At 30.5% G+C, this 24,538-nt stretch overlaps 2 protein-coding genes across 7 annotated transcripts; one reads left to right on the top strand and one right to left on the bottom strand.

Annotated features, from left to right (window-relative positions):
• Positions 1–4,096: 4,096 nt before the first annotated feature.
• Positions 4,097–19,529, top strand: OXA1L (OXA1L mitochondrial inner membrane protein). Of its 6 annotated transcripts, XM_014419683.3 has the most exons (15): positions 4,097–4,255; positions 4,328–4,573; positions 7,172–7,198; positions 7,276–7,308; positions 7,412–7,441; positions 8,513–8,536; positions 10,501–10,536; positions 11,496–11,531; positions 12,073–12,202; positions 13,225–13,368; positions 16,531–16,616; positions 17,945–18,109; positions 18,307–18,408; positions 18,487–18,652; positions 19,250–19,529. In XM_014419683.3, exons 1-15 carry the CDS (start codon positions 4,193–4,195, stop codon positions 19,417–19,419), a joined length of 1,458 nt encoding a protein of 485 aa, XP_014275169.1. In that variant the 5' UTR covers positions 4,097–4,192; the 3' UTR covers positions 19,420–19,529. The 6 variants fall into 6 exon arrangements, with proteins under 6 accessions (XP_014275169.1, XP_014275172.1, XP_014275171.1 ...); XM_014419686.3 differs by lacking the exon at positions 11,496–11,531; XM_014419685.3 differs by lacking the exon at positions 8,513–8,536.
• Positions 19,530–21,861: 2,332 nt separating this feature from the next.
• Positions 21,862–24,043, bottom strand: galla-2 (MIP18 family protein galla-2). The gene is made up of 3 exons (XM_014419690.3): positions 23,635–24,043; positions 22,349–22,428; positions 21,862–22,260 (listed from the first exon to the last, which is right to left on the bottom strand). Exons 1-3 carry the CDS (start codon positions 23,756–23,758, stop codon positions 21,973–21,975), a joined length of 492 nt encoding a protein of 163 aa, XP_014275176.1. The 5' UTR covers positions 23,759–24,043; the 3' UTR covers positions 21,862–21,972.
• Between the last annotated feature and the right edge of the window lie 495 nt (positions 24,044–24,538).

Raw genomic sequence — 24,538 nt, forward strand, 5'->3', positions numbered from 1 at the left:
TAAATTAATTAAAGTGATGAGAGTAATAATAAAATTATGGGGTTTTAAAAACCTCAATTAGTCAAAATATAGATATCTTTTCAAAAAATGTATACTTGAAGATGCTTACTTACATTCAGGAAGATAATCATGGAAGGGATGGCATAACCACATCACCTAAGAATTCGAAAACCGAAAACTTTGGAAAATTTGAGGAGCTACTCCAAATTGTTAATATAGAAGTAAAACCTTTAATAAAAGATATACCCAAATTTAAAAACATTATGACCGTTCAAGTTAAGAATTGATATTTTATTGACTAACTGAAATTTGGGGAATATCGATATTCGCTTAGTATAAGCTAAGGTAACGATTATTTCAGAAGAACTGGATAAGGAACATCTGGTAAGAATGTGATACCCTTCATTAATGCTGTGAAAATTGTTTGCACACATTTAGAACATGCTTCATTAGTAGTAAAAGAAACTCGCGAATAGTTATTGGTTCACACGATAGTAAGCGACTTCCGTATGAAAAGAAACTTCCATAACTTATAGTTCCAGTGAAGATAGTTGCCCAACGGCAAATTTTAAGAAAGTAGTGAGGGCCTACAATGCACAGATTAAAAAACTTCATAATCCACCACATCTAACACAAGGGTGGTTTGAAAAGTTCTCGGAAAGTACTAGAAAAAAGTGTCTTACCTCGGTGGAACTGCTTTTATTTTTCAACATAGTCTTTCTGTAGCCTAATGCGTTTGGTCCAGCGATGTACCAATGCCTTGATCCCATCTCGAAAATGAGATTCCTCCAGGCCTGCAAAATATCTCTCCAATTCGGCTGTAAGTTCTTCCGTTGTAGGAAATCTCCGTCCATTCAGGAAAAAAAATTCAGCTTGGGGAAGCTGATGGTGCCAAATCAGGTGAATAAGGTGGATGTGGCAACAATTCTTATCTCAGTTCATGAAGTTTTGCCATGGCAATATCACTTGTGTGCGGGCGGGCGCAATCCTGATGAAAGATTATGATTTTTTCCTGTAGTTGGTCTAGGAGGTTTGCGTAGTATCTCCCCGTACTTGTTTGGCCAGTAGGAAGATAATCTATCAGCAGAATGTCTTTTGCATCCCAGAAAACTGAGGCCATGATCTTTCTGGCCGAACGTACTGCCTGCTTCAGCAATCTCACGCACTTTAAGTCAACGATCCTCCATCACCTTTTTATGCACTTTTGCGATATTTTCTGGGGTCGCAGCACTTTTTGGCCGTCGATATTTTTTTTTTGCAACAGTTGAATATGAAGGAGCAGAGTCCTCCACTGTGTTCTGAAAGTCGGGATGAGTTTCCTCTGCTTTCATACCTTTCTTTACAAAGTACTTAATCACTGCTCAAATCTCAGTTTTTTCCATTACCACAAATCACTACGCATAAAACAACAACAAAGAGTCGTCACTACCACTCACACCACATGTTCAGTCAGTTCAGTGATTATTGCGCGGGAACCTCGTTGTACTAGCACTGACATCTATCGGTGATTCCAAAAAAATTTCAAACCACCCTCGTAGTATTCATGGACATGATCCACACTACCTATTTTAATATTTAAGATTTAATTAACTTTAGTGCATACCTGATTTTAGGACCCTGTACAAGAAAAATAGAACTTGTTTTTTACTAAAAATATTATATATGTTTAGGACAGTGGGATACATCAATAATAATAAATACATCTAATCACCATCATGGGATTCACAGGGCGAAAATAGATGTAACGCGCACCACCGATCATGTCAAGTTGTATCGTGGGCTCTACCACCGCGAGTATACTATTCTCAGTAAGGTTTCCACTAACAGTCGAGAGAGTATCCAGTTCTCCAGGTATTCAACGTAGATCCTGACGAATGATATGTCCGAGGAGTATTCATCCTCGGATAGGCTCTGAAGGGTATAGGAAATAGGCGAGACCCAGAGAAGATTGAGTGGAAAAATATTTAAATTTTTATTTTCAAAAATAGAGCTAGAATTTTTTTTCTGATATATAAATATTTTATTATATTATTCTGATGCACTAATCATATCATTCTTCACTGCCTTCTGAGGAGGTGAATCCATTCCAGATTAAGATTAAATGCTACGATTACGCAAGTGACCCCTTTGAGACTAAAAACGCCATCGAGAGACGCTACATACTAGACGATAGCTTTTAGTAGATCAGAACAATCTTTTGTAGTCTTCATTGATTTGAATAATACATTTAGGAATATTACAATATGTTACATGATTATTAAATGAGTAAAATTAAAGAATTTACAAAAAATAAACATATAGAAATATATGACGATTGGGTGATGATCGTAGTTATCGTAGTTTTAGCTGCTAGGTGGTTGACCAGCAGATAGTAGCGGTGTCGCTGGAGACTTATTATAGTTCACATTTACCGTATCAATTGGTACTTTTTTTTAATTCAAACAGTGTATTTTGGAAGTTAGGAGAAATAAAATAAATTCATAGATAAAAATTACAAGCCAACTATGACTCCTCTCGAGGCTGTAACTGGACGTTTTCTCCGTCCCTTTGGGAAAAATGATGTTCGGCTAAATATCAATAAATCTGGCTATATACGGTTATGGCCACATTTTTTATTCGGTACTTTAAATATTGAACGAGAAATCTGTGATGGATCGGAAAACATCTCGTCAAATTAGTTTACTTTAACCAGACCAACCAGACTTCTTTATTGTCAGAAATTCATAATCACAAAAAGAATTTTTGACCTTTATCCTTGGTGTATCCCTATCTCACTGAAAAAATCGAGACAATTATTCACAGGAAGTAAAATTAAGGTCGGTTTATATATTTATAGTTTCAATAGTGCAATATTCTGAAACTGAACATAAGTTATGTTACGTAGCGTAACGTGTTACGTAGCGTGGAATGCGACACGCCAGTGAACTGGAGACCAAGTCGGGAACCTTTGTCATTGATGCTACATAGTCCATAACGTCACCTCATTTACTGGGACAGTATCCCTGCTAACAGGGACATCGTTATGGAGTGAGAGGGGAGTTATTCTACGTTGTGATATAGGACTAGAGAGTTTAGGATGCAATCAAAGGGTTATTACTAACTGTGAGTACACATGAGTCATCAGAATACGTGGTAAGGATAGTGTTAAGAGTTGTTGGGATGTCAGCTGTATAGACGGTGTAGAGGATACTACCTTGAGGAACACCAGCGGATTGAAAATAGAGGGATGAATAGGAACCATTGTGGTTTACTTGGAATAGAAAGAGAGGAACGGATGATGAGAAAATATGTAGGAGGTAGGAATTTACGGAGTTTGTAAAGCAGTCCCGGGTGTCAGACTCGATCAAAAGCCTGCTCTATATCGAAAAAAACTCCCGCGCAGTACATTCCGCGCTCCAAAGAAGACGAGACAACGTCCACCACACGATGACATTGCTGGATAGTGGAGTGGGATGTTCGGAATCCGAACTGGTAATATGTGATTATATGATTGGAATCTAGGATGGGGTATAGGCGAAGTTTTTCGAGAATTTTTCCCATGATCGGTAATAGAGAGATGGGAGGGTAAGAGGATGGATGTTCTGGCGGCTTTTGGGGTTTGAGGATCATTTTGATTATAGATAGTTTCCATGGGTCAGGAAAATATGTGGAACGGAGAACAGCGTTATATATGTAGGTGTGGAATTGGATGGCTTTTCGAGGAAGAAGTTTAAGGATGTGGGATGTTATTAGGTCGTATCCAGGACCTTTGAGGGTAGGTAATCGCTGAATGATGCTGGATATTTCAGAAGGATGAAATGGTTTAGGTGGTAGGGTGATTTGGAGTGGGATATTGAGTTCTGCTTCAATACATTCAAGGTGAATTGGGTTAAGGATATCGGGATGCGGAATAAAGGTTTTAGAAAGGTGTTGTCCAAAGGTTCGCGATTTTTGTTCGTCAGTTCTGGTTCAGGTTTGGGACTCGGTGAGAAGAGGATAGTTAAAACCTTTGAAATTCAGCAGCAGTATAGAAATTAAACTAATAAAAATCGTTTCAGCAACTTCTTTTCATAAAGTAAACATAAAAATATCTTACTTCATTCAGCCGTCTTCCTCCTTGGATTAGGTTGATTTACCTCTTTTAATCAATCAAGAACCTTCGTTTTTATGGTGGAAATTTAAAATATACCGAACCATAAAGTGACTGATAAAAATGTATTCAACCTTAAGAATTCTCAGAAAACAAAAGATATGTTCTGTTGATTTGTTTTCAAAGGTTAAGAGTGTATATATTCTTTCCTTGTTTTAGTGATATGTATACAAATAACCTGAGTTTTAATTATTTTAGGGAAATAGTTCTGCATATCATTTATGTGCTAGAAACAGAGCTGTGCCACCATTCAAAAACTATGATCTTTGGAAGCGCAAAATACCTCTAGGAATTTCATCCATCACATCTCAAAACTTTAAAAGTACAGATGCTACCATTGCAGAATCAGATGAAACTTTGAAACATAATCAAAACATAACAGAATCTATTCCTGAACCACCTCCTCCTTTAATTGATGTTGCACAAACACCTCAAATTGAACAGGTGATAATATATCCTGTTTGCTTATAACTAAAATTTTGTTGTTTGATCCCTAATACCTTTAGTTTAGTGAAATAGTTTTTTAGCATATTTATGAACAATTTAAAGAGATCTCTAAAAGATGAAATTAGTTTTAATTCTATGTGTTTGTTTTATATTTTGATTTTTTCCAAGAGAATTTAAATCAGGGTTTATGGCCTAATTGAATTAGTGCTTAACTGAATTTTACTAATATAAAATCATTTACCATAGAACACTACCATTCTACATTTTTTCTGTTGAACTCTTTCATTTGAAACTATGTTCTGGTGAAAATTTTTATTTTTGATAACTATTTATTTTAATCTTTCTGAAAGTTTACAAACTATACATTATTAGTTGCTGGCTAGATCTCAGGCAATGTTTATACTGTAGAAAGGTTGAACAAATCAATCAGATATCTTTAGTGCTACTTCTTTATCAAATGCTTTGCGTGTCCACCTACATGACTTACCTTACATCCATGGATAAAAAGTACTATACAAAAATTGTTTCATGTATCTTTTCTGATATTTTAACAATTAAGATTTGTTTTCTTCATTTAGCTTATTATATTAATTAATTATCTCTCGAATAAGCATTGAGAATGTTCAGGATATAAAAAATTATTCAAAAAAGTAATACTAGAAGATTATTGATTGACCGTGTGTATAGATGAATGGAATATGGTCCGGGTTCGGTAAAAAAAAAAACTCAAATAGTAGATAATTATACTATTTTATTGAGCCAACATTTCGCCCCATGTTGCAGGGCTTCGTCGGAGCTGTTTTGATGGCGGTCAAAGACAAAGTCACACAGCCCTGACGAAGCCCTCCAGCCCTGCAACGTGGGGCGAAACGTTGGCTCAATAAAATAGTATAATTATCTACTATTTGAGTTTTTTTTTTTACCGCACTCGGACCATATTCCATTCAAAAAAGTAATAAATATTTATCAGGTTTCCATGTGAACCTGTACAAAATATTTGTGGGTACAAAATTCAGTATGCCATATCTTTTCTGTATCTTGCTAATACTGGTCAAAATTAGATATACTTATTGTTTTAGATAACTGAATTGTCCAAATGAGATCCTATATGATTATCTATGCTATTATATGGAGATAAAGAGTTTGTTTATTAGTATGTGCTAATGGCAAGAACTATTAGTCTGATTAAAAAAAATCATTTCGCATTAGATGAACTATTTTATTGAGGAAGGCTTTAGGCTACAAAGCATGAAGCTACGACCCATAGGAACAGTAGGTATGTGGCCTTGGACAATTTCTGTAAAGCTGAAATCTTTAAAGATGGATTCTTTATGGCTGTTGACATGGAATAAGTTTGGGTTTTCAGAAATTCCTATTTCAAGTGGCCAAATCAAATTAATTAAAAAAAATTTGTTTCCCGAATAATTAGAAAACTATAGAGCTCCATCGAAAGATAAATATATTCTCTACTTGACAAAACAAAAATCATCTAAATTAGACCAGTATTGTATTAGCATATATGCAAGAAAGTTGCCTTGCATTGTACTTAGGAACCATGATTATTTTTAAACTATTCTGTGTAAGAATAGTTTTTCCAATGAAAAACTTATCAGTTTATCAGTCTATGTTATTGTATATAGCTAAAGAGTTTGTTTGAATCCGCTAACCTCTATAACTATCAGACTAATTTGAAAGACTCCTTAGACCTAATGAGTTTATTGAGAAAGGCGCTCAGTCTTCTAAAGCTGAATCCGCCTCTGGCTGTCAGACTGAAGCCATTCTGTTTCTATTGATATAATAAATTTCAAATAAGTATTTTCATTGCTTTTTACTACTAAAAGTAATTGTATTTTTTATATAATAATACGGAGATCTTCTGCACAAATGGAATAATTGCTACAACTATATGTTAGACAAAGCAATTATTTCAATAATAAAAAAAAAAAAAAATTGACTAAATGTATATTGTAATGTTTCATGAACTGAAGAAAAAAAATCATTATCACCTTATCATAATATTAAGGATTAAAAGTAACAGGCAAAGACTAGCCCATTTTTCCCCCCGTTCTGTAAATATTGACCAATGACCATCTTCTTTTTAATTTGAAATAAATTTTTAGCTTGTAGCATATAATTTTTTAAAATATTATTTTGTTTTAGCAGCTGCTAAAACCGCTACTTAGGTTGGAAAAATTCAGCCGTGAAAAAGCAGGTGTTTTTTTTTTCTGGTTCAAACTAATTATGAAAGAATTGAAACTTGAAAGTTTTTAACTATTGACTTACTGGCAGTCTGTTACTTAGTGTATGGAAAAACTATTATTGATAAACATATAAATAAAATTACAATGAAGGAGATAAAATATACTGGTGAACAGGGAGCAACAGCAAACAAGGCCATTCTACTCTAATTTCGCTATGCTTTTCAAATAAAAATTTTCATTTTTTTTTTTTAATAGATACAGATTTATTAAGTCTTAATATTGCTGTTTTATTAATTAAAACAAGTATAATTTTTATTGTAGTTTATGATATACTTTTTATTTTGTTGGAGTTATGAATATTTTAAATATAATATATTAGTGTATATTATTTTAGGTTGTGTTGAGAGATCCTGTTTATGAGGTAATGCTAATCACTTTATTTTATCATGGAATTAATTTAGCTTATAGTACAGCTCAATTCAGTTCTTCTGTTGTTAGCGTACTTTGGATGATATTCCTCTCCATCCTGAGGTATAGTTATGTTTATTCTGAATGAGTTTCAGTACTAAAATAGGCAATTCGCATTTAGTCGTATTTCAATAATCATTAATAAGTCATTATCACTAAACAATAGGTCTTACATTTTAAGGAAACTGTCAATGAGGTAAAATCATTCCTTTACCATTTTATTATTATCAGAAGAATAAAAAGAAGTTCTTTATTTTTCTTTTGTTTTTTGTTATTTTTTCAGTCATTCACCAGGGTTTTCCAGGGAAATAGATCAAGAAATTATTTTTAAGCAGATCCCTATATGTTCTTCCATCTTCTACACAGTTTCCTCTAGTTCCTTGTTTCAGATGTTGCCCACTCCTTGTACCTATTACATGAAACGACATCTTGTAAGGCCTCGGATGTAGTATATTATTTCTTTCTTGCTATAGTGATTATATGTTTGAGAAAATCAATTATATATGTAAAATATGCTATGGAAGAAATAATAATCAGGGATTAAATTATTTTTGTTAGTGGAAAAAGTTTAATAACTAGATTTTTATTATTATTACTTAAATTATACTTATCATATCTGATAAAGAGGTACATAGATTTTTTTGTTCAAACAATTTTTTGACTATTTTGTGGTAAACTTAATGGAAAACAAGTTTATAAATTGGCCAATTTCTTATTTAGTTCTACATGTATATCCTATTAACAAATAATAATGTTTTAGGAGCTCAAATGATTTTTTTAACAAATTACTGTTAAAATTAACAGGTAACAAATATACTTGGTCTGAAGATTTCATAGTCGTAGATTCATTCAAAATTATATGAAAAATCATCAAATGTTCACAGTTATTTTCCTTTCATTCAGCCGATCTCAAGGTACAAAGGAAAATTTCTGGACAATGATAAATATTTTTAATATATAATTTGACCTGGCTCTAAAAAATTAAATCTCCTACTCAATGCCCCTTAATAATAATAAAATTACACTATGTAGGTAATAGTGATGCCAAACTAGTAATAATACAGAAAGAATAGACCTGTATAATCTTTTTCCCAAATTTTTGCTTGTACCACATTCATTTGGAAAAATCCTGGTGAAGATGAGATAAAGATAAAACCTCTTGCAATATAAATGATATTACTAACAGCAAGACAACTTCTTTTTATACTCACAACATTTATACATCTTTCATTTAAAAAAATTATCAACATTATCTATGCTTCCCTAGGTCTTGCCGAATCTACGTTCTCTGGTATTTTTTTTTTTTTTTAATATTTTTGAAATCTGATTCTTTTCCTTTTTTATTTAAAAGGTTGACTTTAATTTTCTGCTCAGTTTGTCTTTCTTTTTCCTAAGTAGCATGCTCATTATTAATAAATAGATCTCATCTATGTTTAGCTGTTTTAATTAGTTGAAATATTGAAATTTGCTTTGAACTATTGTTTCCGATTAGATGTGTTCTGAATATATTTGTATATTTTTTTCTCCATATGGTTTTTCCATGTCTTCACTTACCAACCATCTCAACCTCTTTGCATATTGTCAAGTTTTAACTGATGAGTTTTCTTGAGCAATTCCTTATTTGTTCGTCCCTCCAGTGGTTTAATCCTCATCCCGGGTTATTTGGTTAATTGTAAGAAGAGCTTTTCTTCTAAATATCTTGATTCGAATGAAGGCAAAACTATCATGTTTCACAAGTAGAAGTAGATACAGTGGATATTGCTGGATGTATGCTTTATAAAAGTAGTGCTTGTTTTATTTAATTAGATTAACTACGGGATTTTTGCCAATGACTTATATCGCAGCTGACAAAATTAAGGCTTTGAATTTCTGAGAGTCTATTTAATTACAGATTAATTCCCTGAGATTCTATGTGATTACAGATTAATCGTATAGAGAAAGGGTTGATTAATAAGCTATAGTTAAAAAATTTACCTAGTATTTACAAAGTGATTTTAATATTAGTCATAATTCTAATTTAATATTTTATAAATATGAAGCCATATATTTTAAAATCAATAGTTTTGAACTTGTGCCGCATCTGAGAGCATTATGTTTGCAGATTTAAAGTAGCCACTAATTTAAAATTTTGGTATAAGTCAGTTGATCATTTTGTATTTTTAACAATTCCACATTTCAAGTTGTCCTTTTGGCATCACAAAGAGAACAAATAGCAATGATCCAATGCAACAAAACTCGAAATTCAATAATTTATAAATAAGCCACTTTTTTATTGTGGTGAAGGTGATCTTGTTCATATGTTTGTGATTTCTATCAATTATCATCTTCAAAAATTTAGTGCTGTGACTGTATGGTTTACGAAAGAAAAGAGTTTTAAAAAATTAAAATTTATTCTCTCTTTAAGTCAATTTTAAGAATTAAATTTGCACAGGTTTGTTTTCTTCTATTGCAGCGACAGCTGCTCAAAGCAATCCTTGGCTTGCTCTTCCATCTTTTTTAGTCTTGTGGTTGTGCCATGCTTATTCTCAGTTTCCTGAGATCTAATATTTATTTTCACCAATTTTATTTCATTAAAATTTATTAATAAACTTTTTTTACAGAGTATAGTAAATAACTTTATTTATTTAACTTTGTATCATTTTATCTATTTTCATTATAATTGTATTAAAGTGAATTATAAATATTTAATAATTTCTACTCACTGAATTTCACCTGTAACATCGGAATACGAATGCTCCTGCCTGTCCACATATCCAATAGTCTTATCCAAAATATCTAATTTCCTCAGTCCCCTATTCAAATGCATTCCTAATGCAGTAAAAGAGCTTCGCCTCAACCCGTTTTTTTGTTCATCTTGATCTCAAACCCACGCACCCATGGGGCTTAGAAAAAAAATCACTGAATTTTTTTTTCATACCCTTTATTAAAATAAAATTAGTATATCAACAACTGATTGAGGGATTACTACCACTTTCCCCACTGAACTGTATTTTACAAAAAGTTCATTTTTTCCTTTTCTTTTTTATTCAATAAATCTTAAGAACATAAAAGGTATCATCTAAAATTTAAATTCACTTGTATATATTTTTTTCATTCTTTTATCAAAGTTTTATATTTGATAATATAGTGAAAATTTATGTTGTAATGCACTTAAGTAAATTAAATGTACACATATTAATAATTTTATCATAAACTATACACAAAGCATCTTAACTCCTATTTAATAAATTTATTTTTTGATTTATGCGAACCTAGGCTTTACCTCGCTGGGATATTCCTGATTTACCTGAGGTATTTTAAAATTCTTTGAACTAATTAGTTAATTAGTTGTAATTATTTTGTTGTAATCAAAAATTATTGTGAACTTATTCAACTGATTATTCTAATATTAAATTAGTATTGGTAAAAGTATAACTGAAGTAAATGGATTTGTATTTTTATAAAGGATGGTATTGCAGTTGTATGACAAATTTTTGAATTCTTTATGAAATACACTGACTTCTAGACCAGTGGGTCCCAAACTTTAATCGACGCAGCTCCCTACTTGGGCTAAAAAACTATCGTGGCACCCTCCTCAAGCTAAAAAAAAATTATCCTTATAGGGGTTAAAAATGTAAGAAAAGAATAAAAAATGTACAAAGTAAATGACGGAATTTGCTATTTTAATTTTTTTTTAATATCTTCTTGTTTATAATATTCGTAATATTTTTAGAAAGTGGCATTCACTTGCGGCACCTCTGGCATATGCTTAGGGTACCCAGTTTGCAAACCATTGTTCTAGACTAATGCTAACCTAATATAAATCATTTTCAGAAAAACTGGTATCAGAATAAACTGAAATCAATACTAGTTGAACATGGGATTAAATGAGAAACAGAAATTCATTTTTTAATCTCAGAATATTTTTTTCCCAGGACTATGTTAGGTTAGGTTAAATTCAATTTCAGTATAACTCTACTCAGCAACCAGCCCCAAATTTTTCATTTATTAATTATCATTTCGTAAATGATTGTACATTTTTAAATAATTTGAGGAGTTAGATTATAAGTAGTATGGTAACCTGTTTTTCTACATTAAACAGGAAATTTTATTACATCAAAAACTATAAAGTGAATTCTAATATCATAAATGTGTAAGTATATATAAAGGAAGAAGTTTTGAAAAAAAAACTAATTATTTTTATGAGCTGTAGAAGAAAGTTCATAAATTCTATTAAAAACATTTTTTTAAATATAAATTGCTTTTATTAGGTCTTGCCTTTGGAAGAGACATTGCCTTCATTTGAGGTAAAACCTTCAATCATTAATAGAATTGTCTATATTTAAATCTTATATATTTGATTTGATGAAGATTTTAAACATTTTATGATCAGTCCTTCTGTTTCTTCGATGTATAAAGTAGTTTACATTTATTTTATTCTTATTTAACCAAGTTATGTGCAAAAAATGTTTAAAGGTGGATAAACTAATTGATAATTGAGGATCACTGTTCTCTTTCAGCTCCAGCCTTTCAACTTTTATAGGACGAAAGATGATTATATTATATTGTAGAATAATTTTAAAAATTGGAATCTTTTCCATTAATCCTTCAAGGCATCACTTCAGACTTGATTTTGCTAAGGTGGTATCTCAATACTTGGTCACCACGGCTCCAATACATTTCTGTTTAAAATAAATATATAGATTGGATTTAATACTATTTAAACAAGTTAAGATCTGGGTTATCATATGTGTGTGTGTGTATATATATATATTTATTTATTTATTCAAATATTCAATACAACACTATTATCATCTATTAGATTTAACTTTAAAACTGTTGTTTCAGATCCCAGGTGCTGAGGCTACTTTTGAGAGTATCGGTCTTGGAGGATGGGGACCAATAGGGATTGTACAAAATTGCATGGAATTTCTTCACATTTCTTGTGATCTCCCATGGTGGGCTACCATTGTTGCTGGTAAGAAATAAATTATTGTTAATACTTCAATAAGTTTAGATAAATATTTTTGTGAATCTAAACTTTTATCAAAGGATATTTTTACATTTAAACTGTTTGATACTTTTTCTTATTCTTCAATTCTTGTCTATGCTCTCAGGTTTGAGAAAGGCTAAATTTTGTCCAACTCTAATTTCCAGTGTTTATAATTTCTGAAATATTTAAAAGCAGTAATGGTACCACTATATACCCTAAGGTTATAAAAATTACAATTTCTGACCCCTGTATAAGTGTGTAAATATTGAAATATTAGAAAATATAAGTACCTGCTGGAGAAAGAAACTAGTTGCAAACTTTATCAAATGCTTGAGCAACATCTAGTTACTTATCAATTACATATAGTTTCTGCTTTGGTGAGTGACGTCTGTTTGAAGTCCGTTTTCTGCAAACTAGGCCCAAAGTCATAAAATCTGTTTTATGAGTAGTAATTAACTCTTAGAAGCTAATATTTTCACTATCGAATACACAATTATTCTTGACAATAAAGACATTTTATTTATTGAACACAATGGTCTGTACTGTCCATTCCGAATAGTGATGTCTCTTTTTCCCCTTTCTCTGCCAAGTGTTGGTAAAAATATAAATTTCATAGTTGATTACACTGTTAATCACTTGATATTTTTATTTGAGTCCTTGTTTTATTTTTGAATGTCGGTTCTTATGAATTATTTTTATATAAAAGATTAATTATTTAAATACTCTGAAATAATCTGTTTTTCTAAAATGGATTACCTGAATGGAGATGAAATTTTTTTAATTATTTATTCATTTTATTTTACTTATATAATTAAATTATATTATTGAGTATTATTTTGTTATTTGTTATTATTTATATTGTTTATTTTTTTAAAAACTACAATTTTTATTTAGATTTAGTGTTATAATATATTTGTATTTGCAAATATTTATTTGTCCTATACAAATCTTTTAGTATTTAATTTTTCAAGAACATAAAATATTAACCATATTTTATTGTTATCTAGGCACATTTTTTGTAAGGACACTCCTGTTCCCTTTAGTGATTATCTCACAAAGAAATGCAGCAATAATGGGCAATCATTTGCCAGAAATGCAAGCAATTCAGTTGAAAATGACAGAAGCTCGTCAAAGAGGAGATAGAATAGATGGTAAGTTATCATTAATCTTGTTGCCCTAAAATTATAATTAAAGGAAGATGGTCTGGGAGGGGTTAAAGAAAAAATAACTCATATAGTAATAAAACTATTTAATGTGAGCCAACGTTTCCCCCACGTTGCAGAGCTAAAAAGATACGAGCACCACTATAATGAGGTAACAAAGTAAGAAAATAGATAACAAAAATTAAAATTGAATTAAGGTGTGGCCAATTATGATTTAAAATATGTGAAAATTTCTGTAAAAATGAACAATATAAACAAAATAAAATGAAAATAAGATTTACTGTGAAATGTAAAATTAAATAAGAATTACAAAAAGCTTTTAGACAATTAATGAAAATGGAAATAATAACAAATAAAAAAGTAGATAAGAAAAGATATATAAAAACATAGTACACACTAAATGACGGAAAAAGGAAATAAGAATAAAATAAAAATAATGAACAAAATAGGACAGGTGTCCTTATTTTGTAAGGTAGGTACCTTACAGAATACGGGTAAACACAAAAATGAAACTAAAGTTAGAATAGTTAAGTGGGTGGTACAGTTGAACATAAGTAACATAGTAAAGATAATATAGCAAATTTATAAAAATATTAAAAATAGGCAAACATTAAATGATAATAATATTCTTTATTTATTCTGGTATTGATCCCTTAGAATAATATACAGGCGTCAAAATTAGGCTTTAGAGCCTTAGAGTAAAATACAAAATAAAAATGAAATTAAAATATAATGAAATAATGAATTTGAAAAGATACAAATGAACAACAATAATTATCAGAATATATAAAATAAAAATAGAACAAATAAAATAAAACCATGTCATATCATAAAACATAAGATGACTAACACTTCTGATAATAAGTAAAAATAAAATAAAATTTCTGCTAATATACATATTTACAAGTATGAACAAATTACTGAAACATAAAATACAGAGAATATATAAACCTCATTTGAAACTTTCAATTGTTATTCTTCCGGAATTGGGTGGACAGAAGGTAGTCGAAGATACATGATTTGAAGATTGGAAAGGCATTATAACTTCAGATAAGGGAGAGAATAGAATTCAATAGGGAAGAGGAACGGATAAGGAAAGATCTACCAAAGGTTCAGTGTGGAATTAAATATAAGTCTGAAGACCGTGAGCGGGAATGCACTGAGGATTTAAATTGAAGGATATCAGAGATGTACGATAGATGGCGGGTTTGGATAACTTGATAGAGGAAGGAAGGAAGAAAATAATGATGTATATAATAATTGGAAGAAATTATATAAAAATATATGTGGATAAAATACAAAAAAGAAATAATGAGGTGTAGATAGTTGACCATAGATTAATGATTGGAGAAGTTTATTGGGGGGTGCGGTCAGCAAAGAACAACATAAATAAACAAAACCATATTTATTTATTTTATACCGATGTTTCGATCTGAGTTTCATCAGGCAGTTGTAGGCCTACCTTCTACTCCATAACCCCTGAAACTCAGGTCGAAACGTCGGCATAAAATAAATAAATATGGTTTTGTTTATTTATGTTGTTCTTTGCTGACCGCACCCCCGGACAAACTTCTCCAATCAAAAAAGAAATAAAATTAAAATAATGGAAACAATAAATATAAATGATGAAGAAACAGTTTATTCACCATACTTCTCTACCTGTCTACCTTCAGTTTCTTTTTTGTGCTTACCTACATTCAGTAAGGTAACTCTCATATTTTGATCATTATTTTCCTTTATTCTTATTCCCTTTTTCCGTCATTTAGTGTGTATTATATATTATATTTTTATGTTTCTTTTCTTATCTACTTTTTTATATGTTATTTCCATATTCATTAATTGTCTAAAAGCTTTTTGTAATTCTTATTTAATTTTACGATTCACTGTACATCTTATTTTTATTTTCTTTAATATACATTGCTGATTTTTATATAAATTTTCACATATTTTAAATCATAATTAGCCACACCTTAATTCAATTTTATTTCATATTATCTATTTTCTTAATTTGCAACCTCATTTTTGTATTTATATCTTTTTTAGCCTTGTTGAAGCTCAGCAAAGTGGGGGGAGGGGACGTTGCCTCACACTTCACATAGATTTTATTACTATTTGAGTTTTTTTTTCTTTGACCCCACCCAAACCATCTTCCTTTTATTATTACCCTCAATCAATCAACTATCTAATAAAATTATAATTTAGCTATGCATATTTGATCATTTAATTTCTTAATTCCTTCTTATTTCCTTGATATCATTCTGGTAGAGTAAAGCCTACTGAATTTGTTGTAACCCTATAAGTCTTTGGCATTTATTAAAAATAATAAATCAATACCCCAATCACTGTATGAAGTATTCATTTCTTTCTTATTTTCATTTATTACTATTAATTGAGATTTTATATAAATGACTAAATGAAATTTAATACATTTATTGGGAAGAGTAAGTGAATAAGATTTGTGTTTATTCCCTCAACATCTATCTGGAAGAGCAAAGCCTACAGAATTGGCTGTAATTATGTTTATTGTTGGCGTTTAAATTTTAACAGCCATAACTAATTCCTCATAATATTTATTTCTGTTTTCTAACTAATCTGTTAATTCTTTATTAATTCTCTATTTTAGTTACCTTCATGAGGCTCAGTGGATCCTGGACTTAAAAAAGTTAAAAATAATAAAAATCGAATTTATATACAGTTATTAAGGGAGTGGGTAGCTCATTGGTATGGCAATGGACTAACTCCAAAAACCCTGGTTTGAATCTGGTTGTTGCAGATAGATATTATCTGCTACCTGCAACTGTTGGGTTAGCCCTGTTGATTTGGTAGCCCTCCAGGGTCCACCCAGCCTCATAAAATGGATACCCTTAATTGGGTAAAAATCTGGTGGTTGAGCACGGTTCTAAACAAATCACCTCCTTGCACAACCATTGGTATAGTGACAATACTTTACAACAAAGTACTACACCACTGACCCTTTATGGGTTGGAGCGGTTCAGATACAGTTATTAATGGTATATATTACACAATAGATGTAGTAAAAAAAAATTATTTTAAAAATGAATTTAAATGATTAGTTGGTGTTATAATTAGTACCTATTTTTCTTGAAATAATTGTTTCTCATTTAATAATAATTATTTTTTTCTCCATAGCTGCTCGACATGGTCAAGACCTGATGGTGTTTATGCAGGAAAAAGGTCTGAATCCATTTAAGAACATGATTGTACCCTTAGCTCAGGTAATGTTCTAAATATTATTTTAAAGTTAACTATTCTTAAAATTTATTTTTTGTTTTACTAATTTATTGATTGAGATGATTCTATATCAAAATGTATCTCTAAATTAATTAATTAAGTAATCTTTGTTATTTCTAATGAGTGATGTTTTATTATTTTTTTAAATATAAAATTGAAAAGTTTTTCTGTAGTTTAATTCATTTATCTTAACACAAAAATTTAAGGGGTATTTCTGACAGTTTTCATTATAACATCAGTAGAATATGCCTTGTGGCCACTACTATCTCCTTGAAGTTTTGCTACTTCTTCATGTTAGTATTTCCAAAGTTGATAAATTGGATCTGAAATTATGCACTCAGCAAAACTTGGGTTAAGGAAGGGAATGGATCCTAACAATGATCCAGTGAGCCATTCCTCATGAGTTATCCAAAATATACACACCATTCTTGAGTGAAAGTATGACAACTTGAGAGATCAAAGGGAATTGTCAATAAAGAAGACAAAAAGACTAAAGTCTCCTTAGATATTTAGTATATGGAATGAAGTTCATCCAACTTAAATATGTTGTACAGACTAAACATTCTGTATTTCCAAGTTCCCTTATTTAACTAGACTATAAAGGGGATGGTTTTCAAGGTAATCGATTTCTTTCCTAAATCAGTGGCCAGAAGTGAGACCCTTTATTTAATCATCTGATAGTTAATGACAAAGAGGTTTTGCAACTTCTTTACTGGAAACAGTCTACAAAAAATATTTAATGGGACACAAAACCAGAGTTTTGAAAACTCAGTTAACTCCCAGAGCTTTACATCTAATAAATACAATAGTATCCCGATAGTTTGTTATGTCAGAGGTCAGAGGATTAAATATGAATAAAATTGTATTGTAATGTGTTTTTATGGCTATTGGGAAACAGAGTTTAAAAAAATCAATTATTTCTACTAACTCATGTTTTTCAGTCTCAACAAACCTTAGCCAATCCACTCATACTTTCCCAACTAAAATTTTAATTTTTATACTGTGCCTTTTTTAAAGCTTATCAAACCAGTCATCACTCATACAAAAGTTTGTACAATTTCATATTAGTACAAGCCATTTCTTAAATACTTTTCTAGTTGTTGATATTCACCATTTGTACTGTTACCAATGAAGGAGATGATTGATGAGGTTAGTCAGGTCTACTTACTGAACCAGTTTCCTCCCACCAGTACCAGTATTCATTCAAAGTTATAAAATCTTCTCAGATAAATATTATGAAGAGAATAGACCAAATTTTTCACTCTGATGTGAGTGAATTTATTCAGTATTATATTCTTTATTTATTGTCTAGGCACCACTGTTTATTTCTTTCTTCATGGGACTTAGAGAAATGGCAAGTTTACCGGTGGAAAGTTTAAGACATGGAGGCCTTTGGTGGTTTACTGATCTGACATTATGTGATCAGTTTTATTTACTTCCCATAATTACTAGTATCACATTAGCTGTGACTATTGAGGTAATATTTTCATTTTATTTCAATATATATGCTAAGTACGTTCTAACAATGTTCTAATATCCTTTACTGTTCTTCCTGTTTCCTATTAATTAAAAGCCATAGATTCTCACCCTCTCGATTCCCATTCAAGCAGTTTAATGAATTTGAATCTTTCCTATTAATTTCAATTCCTAAATGCTTTAAATACATTTTTTTAGGTAGGAACAGATGCTGCAAGAACTGCTAATTTAGGTATGATGAAATATGTATTGAGAGCGATGCCTATCATTATATTTCCTTTTACAATGGGATTTCCAGCGGTATGCTATTTTATCATTATAATTTATTATATCAAATGTTGAAGTTTATTAGAAAATATTTTTATTGCCAATTTTTAGGCTATTTTAGTTTACTGGACCTCAACCAATTTCATTTCTCTCTTGCAAGTGTCATTTCTTCGAATACCCAAAGTTAGAAGTTTTTTTAAAATTCAACCTTTACTGAAGCATGATACCAAGAAATTACCAATAAAAGATAAAGGTTTCGTAAAGGGAATAAAAGAAAGTAAGTGTTACTCTAAATGGATATTTTACAAATGTCAATTTAGTGATTATCATATTTGCAAATTACATTATTACTTTATTTCCGATATTTGTGCTCAACATTTTATAAACTGCTATATTGCTTTCTGTTGTGTTTTATAATTATAACTATGGTTCCAAAATAATTGTGTAATTTTATTTTGAAAGCTTGTTTTAATTTCTACTTTTATTTAGGAACTTTTTAACAGTTTATTCAAGAACCTTTTTTGTGAAACTTTTATTATTATAATTTTCTTAAGAGATCTCTCATACCAGAATTTTTTTAATAATAGTTCTTTCAAAATCTTTGTCATTTGACATTGTGTAATACAAGCTCTTAAAAGAATGTTTTGCTCAAGACTTTAATATACAAAGTCTATACTTCAAAAATTTTCAATAATACTTATTTCATAAAAGTTATGCCTTTGTTCGTTTAGTAGTGTCTGTTGTCATGTATTTTTTTTTGCATGCCTAAGTTCAACAATATTAGATAGCTATAATTAATTTCTTTCTATCTTAAATTGTAGTATCATTCATTGGGTATAACATTTTACTATATTAATTATAATAAAAATTTCAGGTTGGACCAACATAAAAATAACGAGAGAACTTGAAGATAGAGAGAGGGTAGATCAAATGAATTTTACACGAGCTGGTAAAGGTGCAGTAAAAAAAACTTATAAATTTGATCCTACCCGACCCAAACCTCCTAGAAGTTTTTCTGCTATTGAAGCTAAAAAGAGGGATTAAATTCTGTACTATCATAATATGATGCTGTAAATAAGTACATCAGAATTTTGTATATAAAAGTTTAGTGTGAACTTGTAATTTTAATGTAATTATATTAAGTATTCTTACCACTTATTCTTTAAATGACTTCCTAACAATCCAAGTAGTAGATACTTTCTATGTTAATGCAAGAGAATTCAGATAACCAAGATGTTTCCTGATAGCCAGTGGCTTCTGGTCTGGATTTTTATTTTACCCTTCATTGCTCACTATTATTGATGCTACACATGAACATTGTGGGGGCAAAAGATACAGTGCTGTAAGGTGCTTTGCTTCTTATCTGTCAATTTTCTAAGTCCTCTAAACCTCTTCAACCCTACCATATTCGACCTGGTCCATTTCAAATTCAAACATTGTTTCCCAACAATAAATATATGTTATTAGCTTATGAAGTTCAGTTAATAACTCTCATTATTTATAACCAAAATTACATTTCTCCTTCTCATTGTTAACACTGTTATCGTAATAAGTGTATTCCACCAAACTTTTGCTAGAATTTTTCTCAGAAAAGGTTTAAACCATCTTCATCAATTAATGCCAGGTTTCCAGAGGAACTCCCTAAGCAAAAAAGAGTTTTTGGTGCCCATTCATGAACCTCGTAGCATATAGTTTTCTCTTGTTTGAAGTTCATTTGTCCCACAGTCCATCCTTCAAATATAACCAATATTACAAATTTAATTACATCAATTAATTAATTTGATCAATTCATTATTTGTGCTGGATCAAAGGACATTAAAAGAAATCATTCTAAAACCTTTTCTCTGTCGGCTACATTGCCAGAGGAAATTTACTTAAAAAGTGCTGAGGAACAATGTTAGTCCATCAATGTGGAGAAATCTTGTTTCCATTTACTTTGGGAAAATGCTGAATTTAAAATGGAAAAGGTTTAATTTGTCAATGAAAAACTGAAATTATGTTTCAATCTTTTACAAATTATAATTGATAAGCGAGTATTTAGAACTTAATAACTCAAACATGTAATAAGGCATCTTAGCATTCTTGAGCAAGAAACAGTTCAAATCTGGCTTGGGTGGATTGACTTTTATTTTGTGGTGGACCCTAAAATTTGTTGTTAAACTGTTCGATAGTCCGTCCTTCCTGCTCCAGTTAAAGTACATATGTACTTTGGACCTAATAAATACCTCAAACAAGGGTGTGATAAGGTTAAGAATTGTAATGCGGGTTGGCCTGAAAATAAGTCATTCCTCTAAGACCAGATTTGAACGGGTGTCACTGAAGACACAAGGTTTGCTGTTTGAATGTAGGCTACCACAGTGGCCAAGGACAATGAGGCCTCAAACATTTGTATAAAGGAAAACAAGCTCACTGAAAATATAAACATATATGAAAATATAACTATCAAACAGAAACTATGAAAAACAAAGGAATTTTGCTATGACCATATCTTGAAACAATAAGACAACTAATAGTAAAAGTTATGGCACACAATAGATAACTAAATTTAATTTTAGTAGAACTATAATAAACAAATAATGCATGTATGTAGATATAGTTGACCGTAAAAATTTAAATATAAGATAGTCAAGGTTGCGGTAAAAAAAAAAATGAACAAATAGTTACTGGAAGATTATTGATTGACCGTGTGTATAGATGAAAGGAATATGGTCCGGGTGAGGTCAAAAAAACTCAAATAGTAAATGATAATACTATTTTTATTGAGCCAATGTTTCGCCCCACGTTGCAGGGCTTCGTCAGGGCTAAAAAAGATACAAACACTTGACATAGTTACAAAAAAAGATAAAACATAAGTGGAAAATAACAGGGGTATACAATGAAAAGTAAAATATAATAAGAAAAATTAAAGGTTGTAAACAGTAAATGAAAAGGGTAATGGTAACAGATAGATAAGAGATAAAATAATTTACTGTTTACAACCTTTAATTTTTCTTATTATATTTTACTTTTCATTGTATACCACTGTTATTTTCCACTTATGTTTTTTCTTTTTTTGTAACTATGTCAAGTGTTTGTATCTTTTTTAGCCCTGACGAAGCCCTGCAATGTGGGGCGAAACGTTGGCTCAATAAAAATAGTATAATCATTTACTACTTGAGTTTTTTTGACCGCACCCGGACCATATTCCTTTCATCGAACAAATAGTTAAAAACTATTTGTTCATTTTTTTTACCGCAACCCTGACCATCTTCTTATATTTAAATAATGTATGGTATTCTGGAGTAAGGAGATTCTCCAAAGGCACACTATGGATCTATAAAATGTTGGATATATTTACATTGAATTGAGGCAAAAATTTAAATGCATAGAAACACTGTCCGTACTGCTTCTTTGTCAGCTTCTGATGCAGTGATACAGGTTTTCCCCATTTTATTATGATAAATTAAAAATAAAAATATTTCTAGGGGATAAAAATAGTTGTAGAACTAAAATATAAAAATATTTATTTATTTAACAAAAGTTTAAAATCACAATAGGGTGTTAATGTGAACTAATTTAATATTGACAATTAAGCTGAATTCAATAGGTTTAGAAAAATCAAACTTGTTTGGTAGTCTTTTCTATTGTGGCAATACAATTGTTAATAGTTTCCAGAAGTGTGGAATTTTCCATTGCCGCAGCAACTCTCTCTTTATCCCCGAGTTGTTTGTTGATAGCCTTTTCTGAAGTATGAGTCCCTGGGGAAATTTTAACTGTAACTTTAAATCTAGGAGGAAGAGAACGAAGTAGCTGAACCCGAATCGTAAGACCAATCAATGTAGCTAAACTACAGTGAGGGATGGTAGGTGTAAATAAGACCTCAATCTTGTTATTAGCATTATCCACCTGTGCCAAAAAAATCAATGTATTTTTAGAAATGTTTTGATATAATAATGTTTAGGGTACATATAAACAATTATATGAATTATAATACCTTAATGTTATCAATATCAACTACATGAAGTTCCTCTAACGTCAGTGGATGCTCTGGATCATTAATGTTCCTGATTAAATCTTAGTTATAATTAAGGAAAACTGCTATGAAAAGAAAATTAGGAACAGATAAACATATACATGTTCTGTATTTTTTTTTTGTTTAAGCCATGCTTCCATAAGGTTTCATTGATGAAGTGTTGAAAATTACATACAATTTTTAATTTTCTGAGCTATTCTATTCTCATTTTCTTAAACTTATAACATCACTGTACATTGCGAACTGGAATCACATTTAACTATTTTCAATATCATTTTTAGTAAATATAAATATGACAAAATACACAGCATAAAAATAAATCTAACTGCAATATTAAGGTTAGGAGTACTCAGATGTCTCTCCACCTGACACTAGAAAGTGATTTATATTTATGTAAAATTATAAACCGAACTCAACTTAAAAGGGCCTGTTGGGATTGTATTTATCTGGTGGAGGGGAAGTTCACAGCTGTGATCCAATTAAAGCAGGAATATTAATAGTATAGATTAAAAACTACACTATATAAAAGTGAGCAAGCACCCACACACAAGATTGGGATGACACAGAATGAATTGTTATAACACTCACATACACAAAAGAAAGCCATAATATGGACTGAATACTAACTGTAACAATGTTATACAGGCACTGTTGCCTAAAATGAGGTCCGTTGTAGTCCCTTTTCACCTATGAAATGATAGTGCTTCAATTATCATAATCATTCATAATAAAAATTAGAATCTAATCGACTCCATTCAATTTTAAAGGAACTAAAACAAAATAAATGGGACATATACCTTTCTTATGGTTTAGATTAAAAATGTTCTTATCTAAACAATAAGAAATTTTGTAGTATACAGTATGTATGCATTAAACAAAATTAGAGGGAACATGAGTAAAACAAGGATGGGTGCAATTGAGAGAAAAATGTTTATAGAACACTTGACATCAAAAAACCTCATTCCTTAAACCTTAACTAATATTGAAACTAAACAACTTCAGAGAATCATTAACAAGAAAACAAAAACTATAATAGCATGAAATAGAGGATTGATATCCACATGTTTTTAAATAGTAGGAGCACAATTGAGTCTCTTTCTTATTAAGGTAATTAAGGACAGAGATTAAGGTACATATAAGAATCAAAATATTTAAGGTACACAGTACCTTAGTGCTAATATGCCTTTTTTTACTCGATATAGTATTAAGTTTTTAGTATATTGGTGATGGTAAATAATAAAGGATACCAAAAACCTCTCTCTCATCAAATAAGTCCCTAACGTCATCATTAAGTTCATCATCAGTTATCAATCTTTGATCACATTTTAAAAATAATTTTGGATTGACATTTTGTAAAGTACTGGACGTCATTGAAAGTATGCAAAAAAAACCACTACAAAAATGAAAAATAGTTTATTCAATCTTGATTAGCGAAGCACAAAAATACCGGACTTAACTTGATACGAGGTTAGTGATAACTCAACTGGGACCTGCTACTATTTTCAAAAGTATCAGGTACGAGTATTTCCACTAGTACCAAGTAGGGCCGCCAGGAACATTTACTTGTGATTTTCTAAACCTGTTCCCAGCTTGGAAGGAGTATAATCTAGGAACAAGGAGTGAAGCCAAAAAGACGGACATAAGGGCTTCAGAGGCACAAATGGTAGACATCATAATTGGACAGTTATCCAAAACTTGCGTTTAGTTTGTTGTGTTTAATGTTATCAATTAGTTTTTCGTATTAAATATTCTTATTTTTACCCTTTAGGAAACGGTAAGCAGATTCGTGTGACTGACCCATACCAGACGTTTATTATCTGTTATCAACAGATATAATAAATAATTAATAGTTTTGTAATTAGGTCTAGGTTTTCTTTTCTTTTTCTATTATTGATACATAACAAAATTTTGATGATCACAATACTCCCACTTACTATACAGTGGAGGAAAAAGTATTTGAACTTCCGTTTTTTATTTGTATAATAAATTGAGAAATTGCTATAATTTTTATAGCATCAGATAGATAAAATTTTTGTTCATAATTCTCGCTTTCTCTGGTCTTTTTAAATTTTATGCCTCGAAATTCGCAAAAATAGCAATAACTCCCGAGACTAGCCCATCAATCTACACCCAACTTGAATAGGTACATTA

The sequence above is a fragment of the Halyomorpha halys genome, unplaced genomic scaffold, assembly GCF_000696795.3.
Source record: "Halyomorpha halys isolate HHAL.00 unplaced genomic scaffold, Hhal_1.1 Scaffold249.1, whole genome shotgun sequence".
In the NCBI taxonomy this organism is placed as follows: Eukaryota; Metazoa; Arthropoda; class Insecta; order Hemiptera; family Pentatomidae; genus Halyomorpha; species Halyomorpha halys.

Bases quoted from the DNA above. Each gene is read 5' to 3' on its own strand.
- OXA1L (XM_014419683.3), top strand. From the start codon at position 4,193: ATGTATTCAACCTTAAGAATTCTCAGAAAACAAAAGATATGTTCTGTT. The intron at 4,256-4,327 runs GTTAAGAGTGTA...TAATTATTTTAG, and splicing joins CTGTTGATTTGTTTTCAAAG to GGAAATAGTTCTGCATATCA. The intron at 7,199-7,275 runs GTAATGCTAATC...TTCTGTTGTTAG, and splicing joins TGAGAGATCCTGTTTATGAG to CGTACTTTGGATGATATTCC.
- galla-2 (XM_014419690.3), bottom strand. From the start codon at position 23,758: ATGACGTCCAGTACTTTACAAAATGTCAATCCAAAATTATTTTTAAAA. The intron at 22,429-23,634 runs GTATCCTTTATT...ATTATAACTAAG, and splicing joins TGATGAGAGAGAGGTTTTTG to ATTTAATCAGGAACATTAAT. The intron at 22,261-22,348 runs GTATTATAATTC...TTTTTGGCACAG, and splicing joins TTGATATTGATAACATTAAG to GTGGATAATGCTAATAACAA.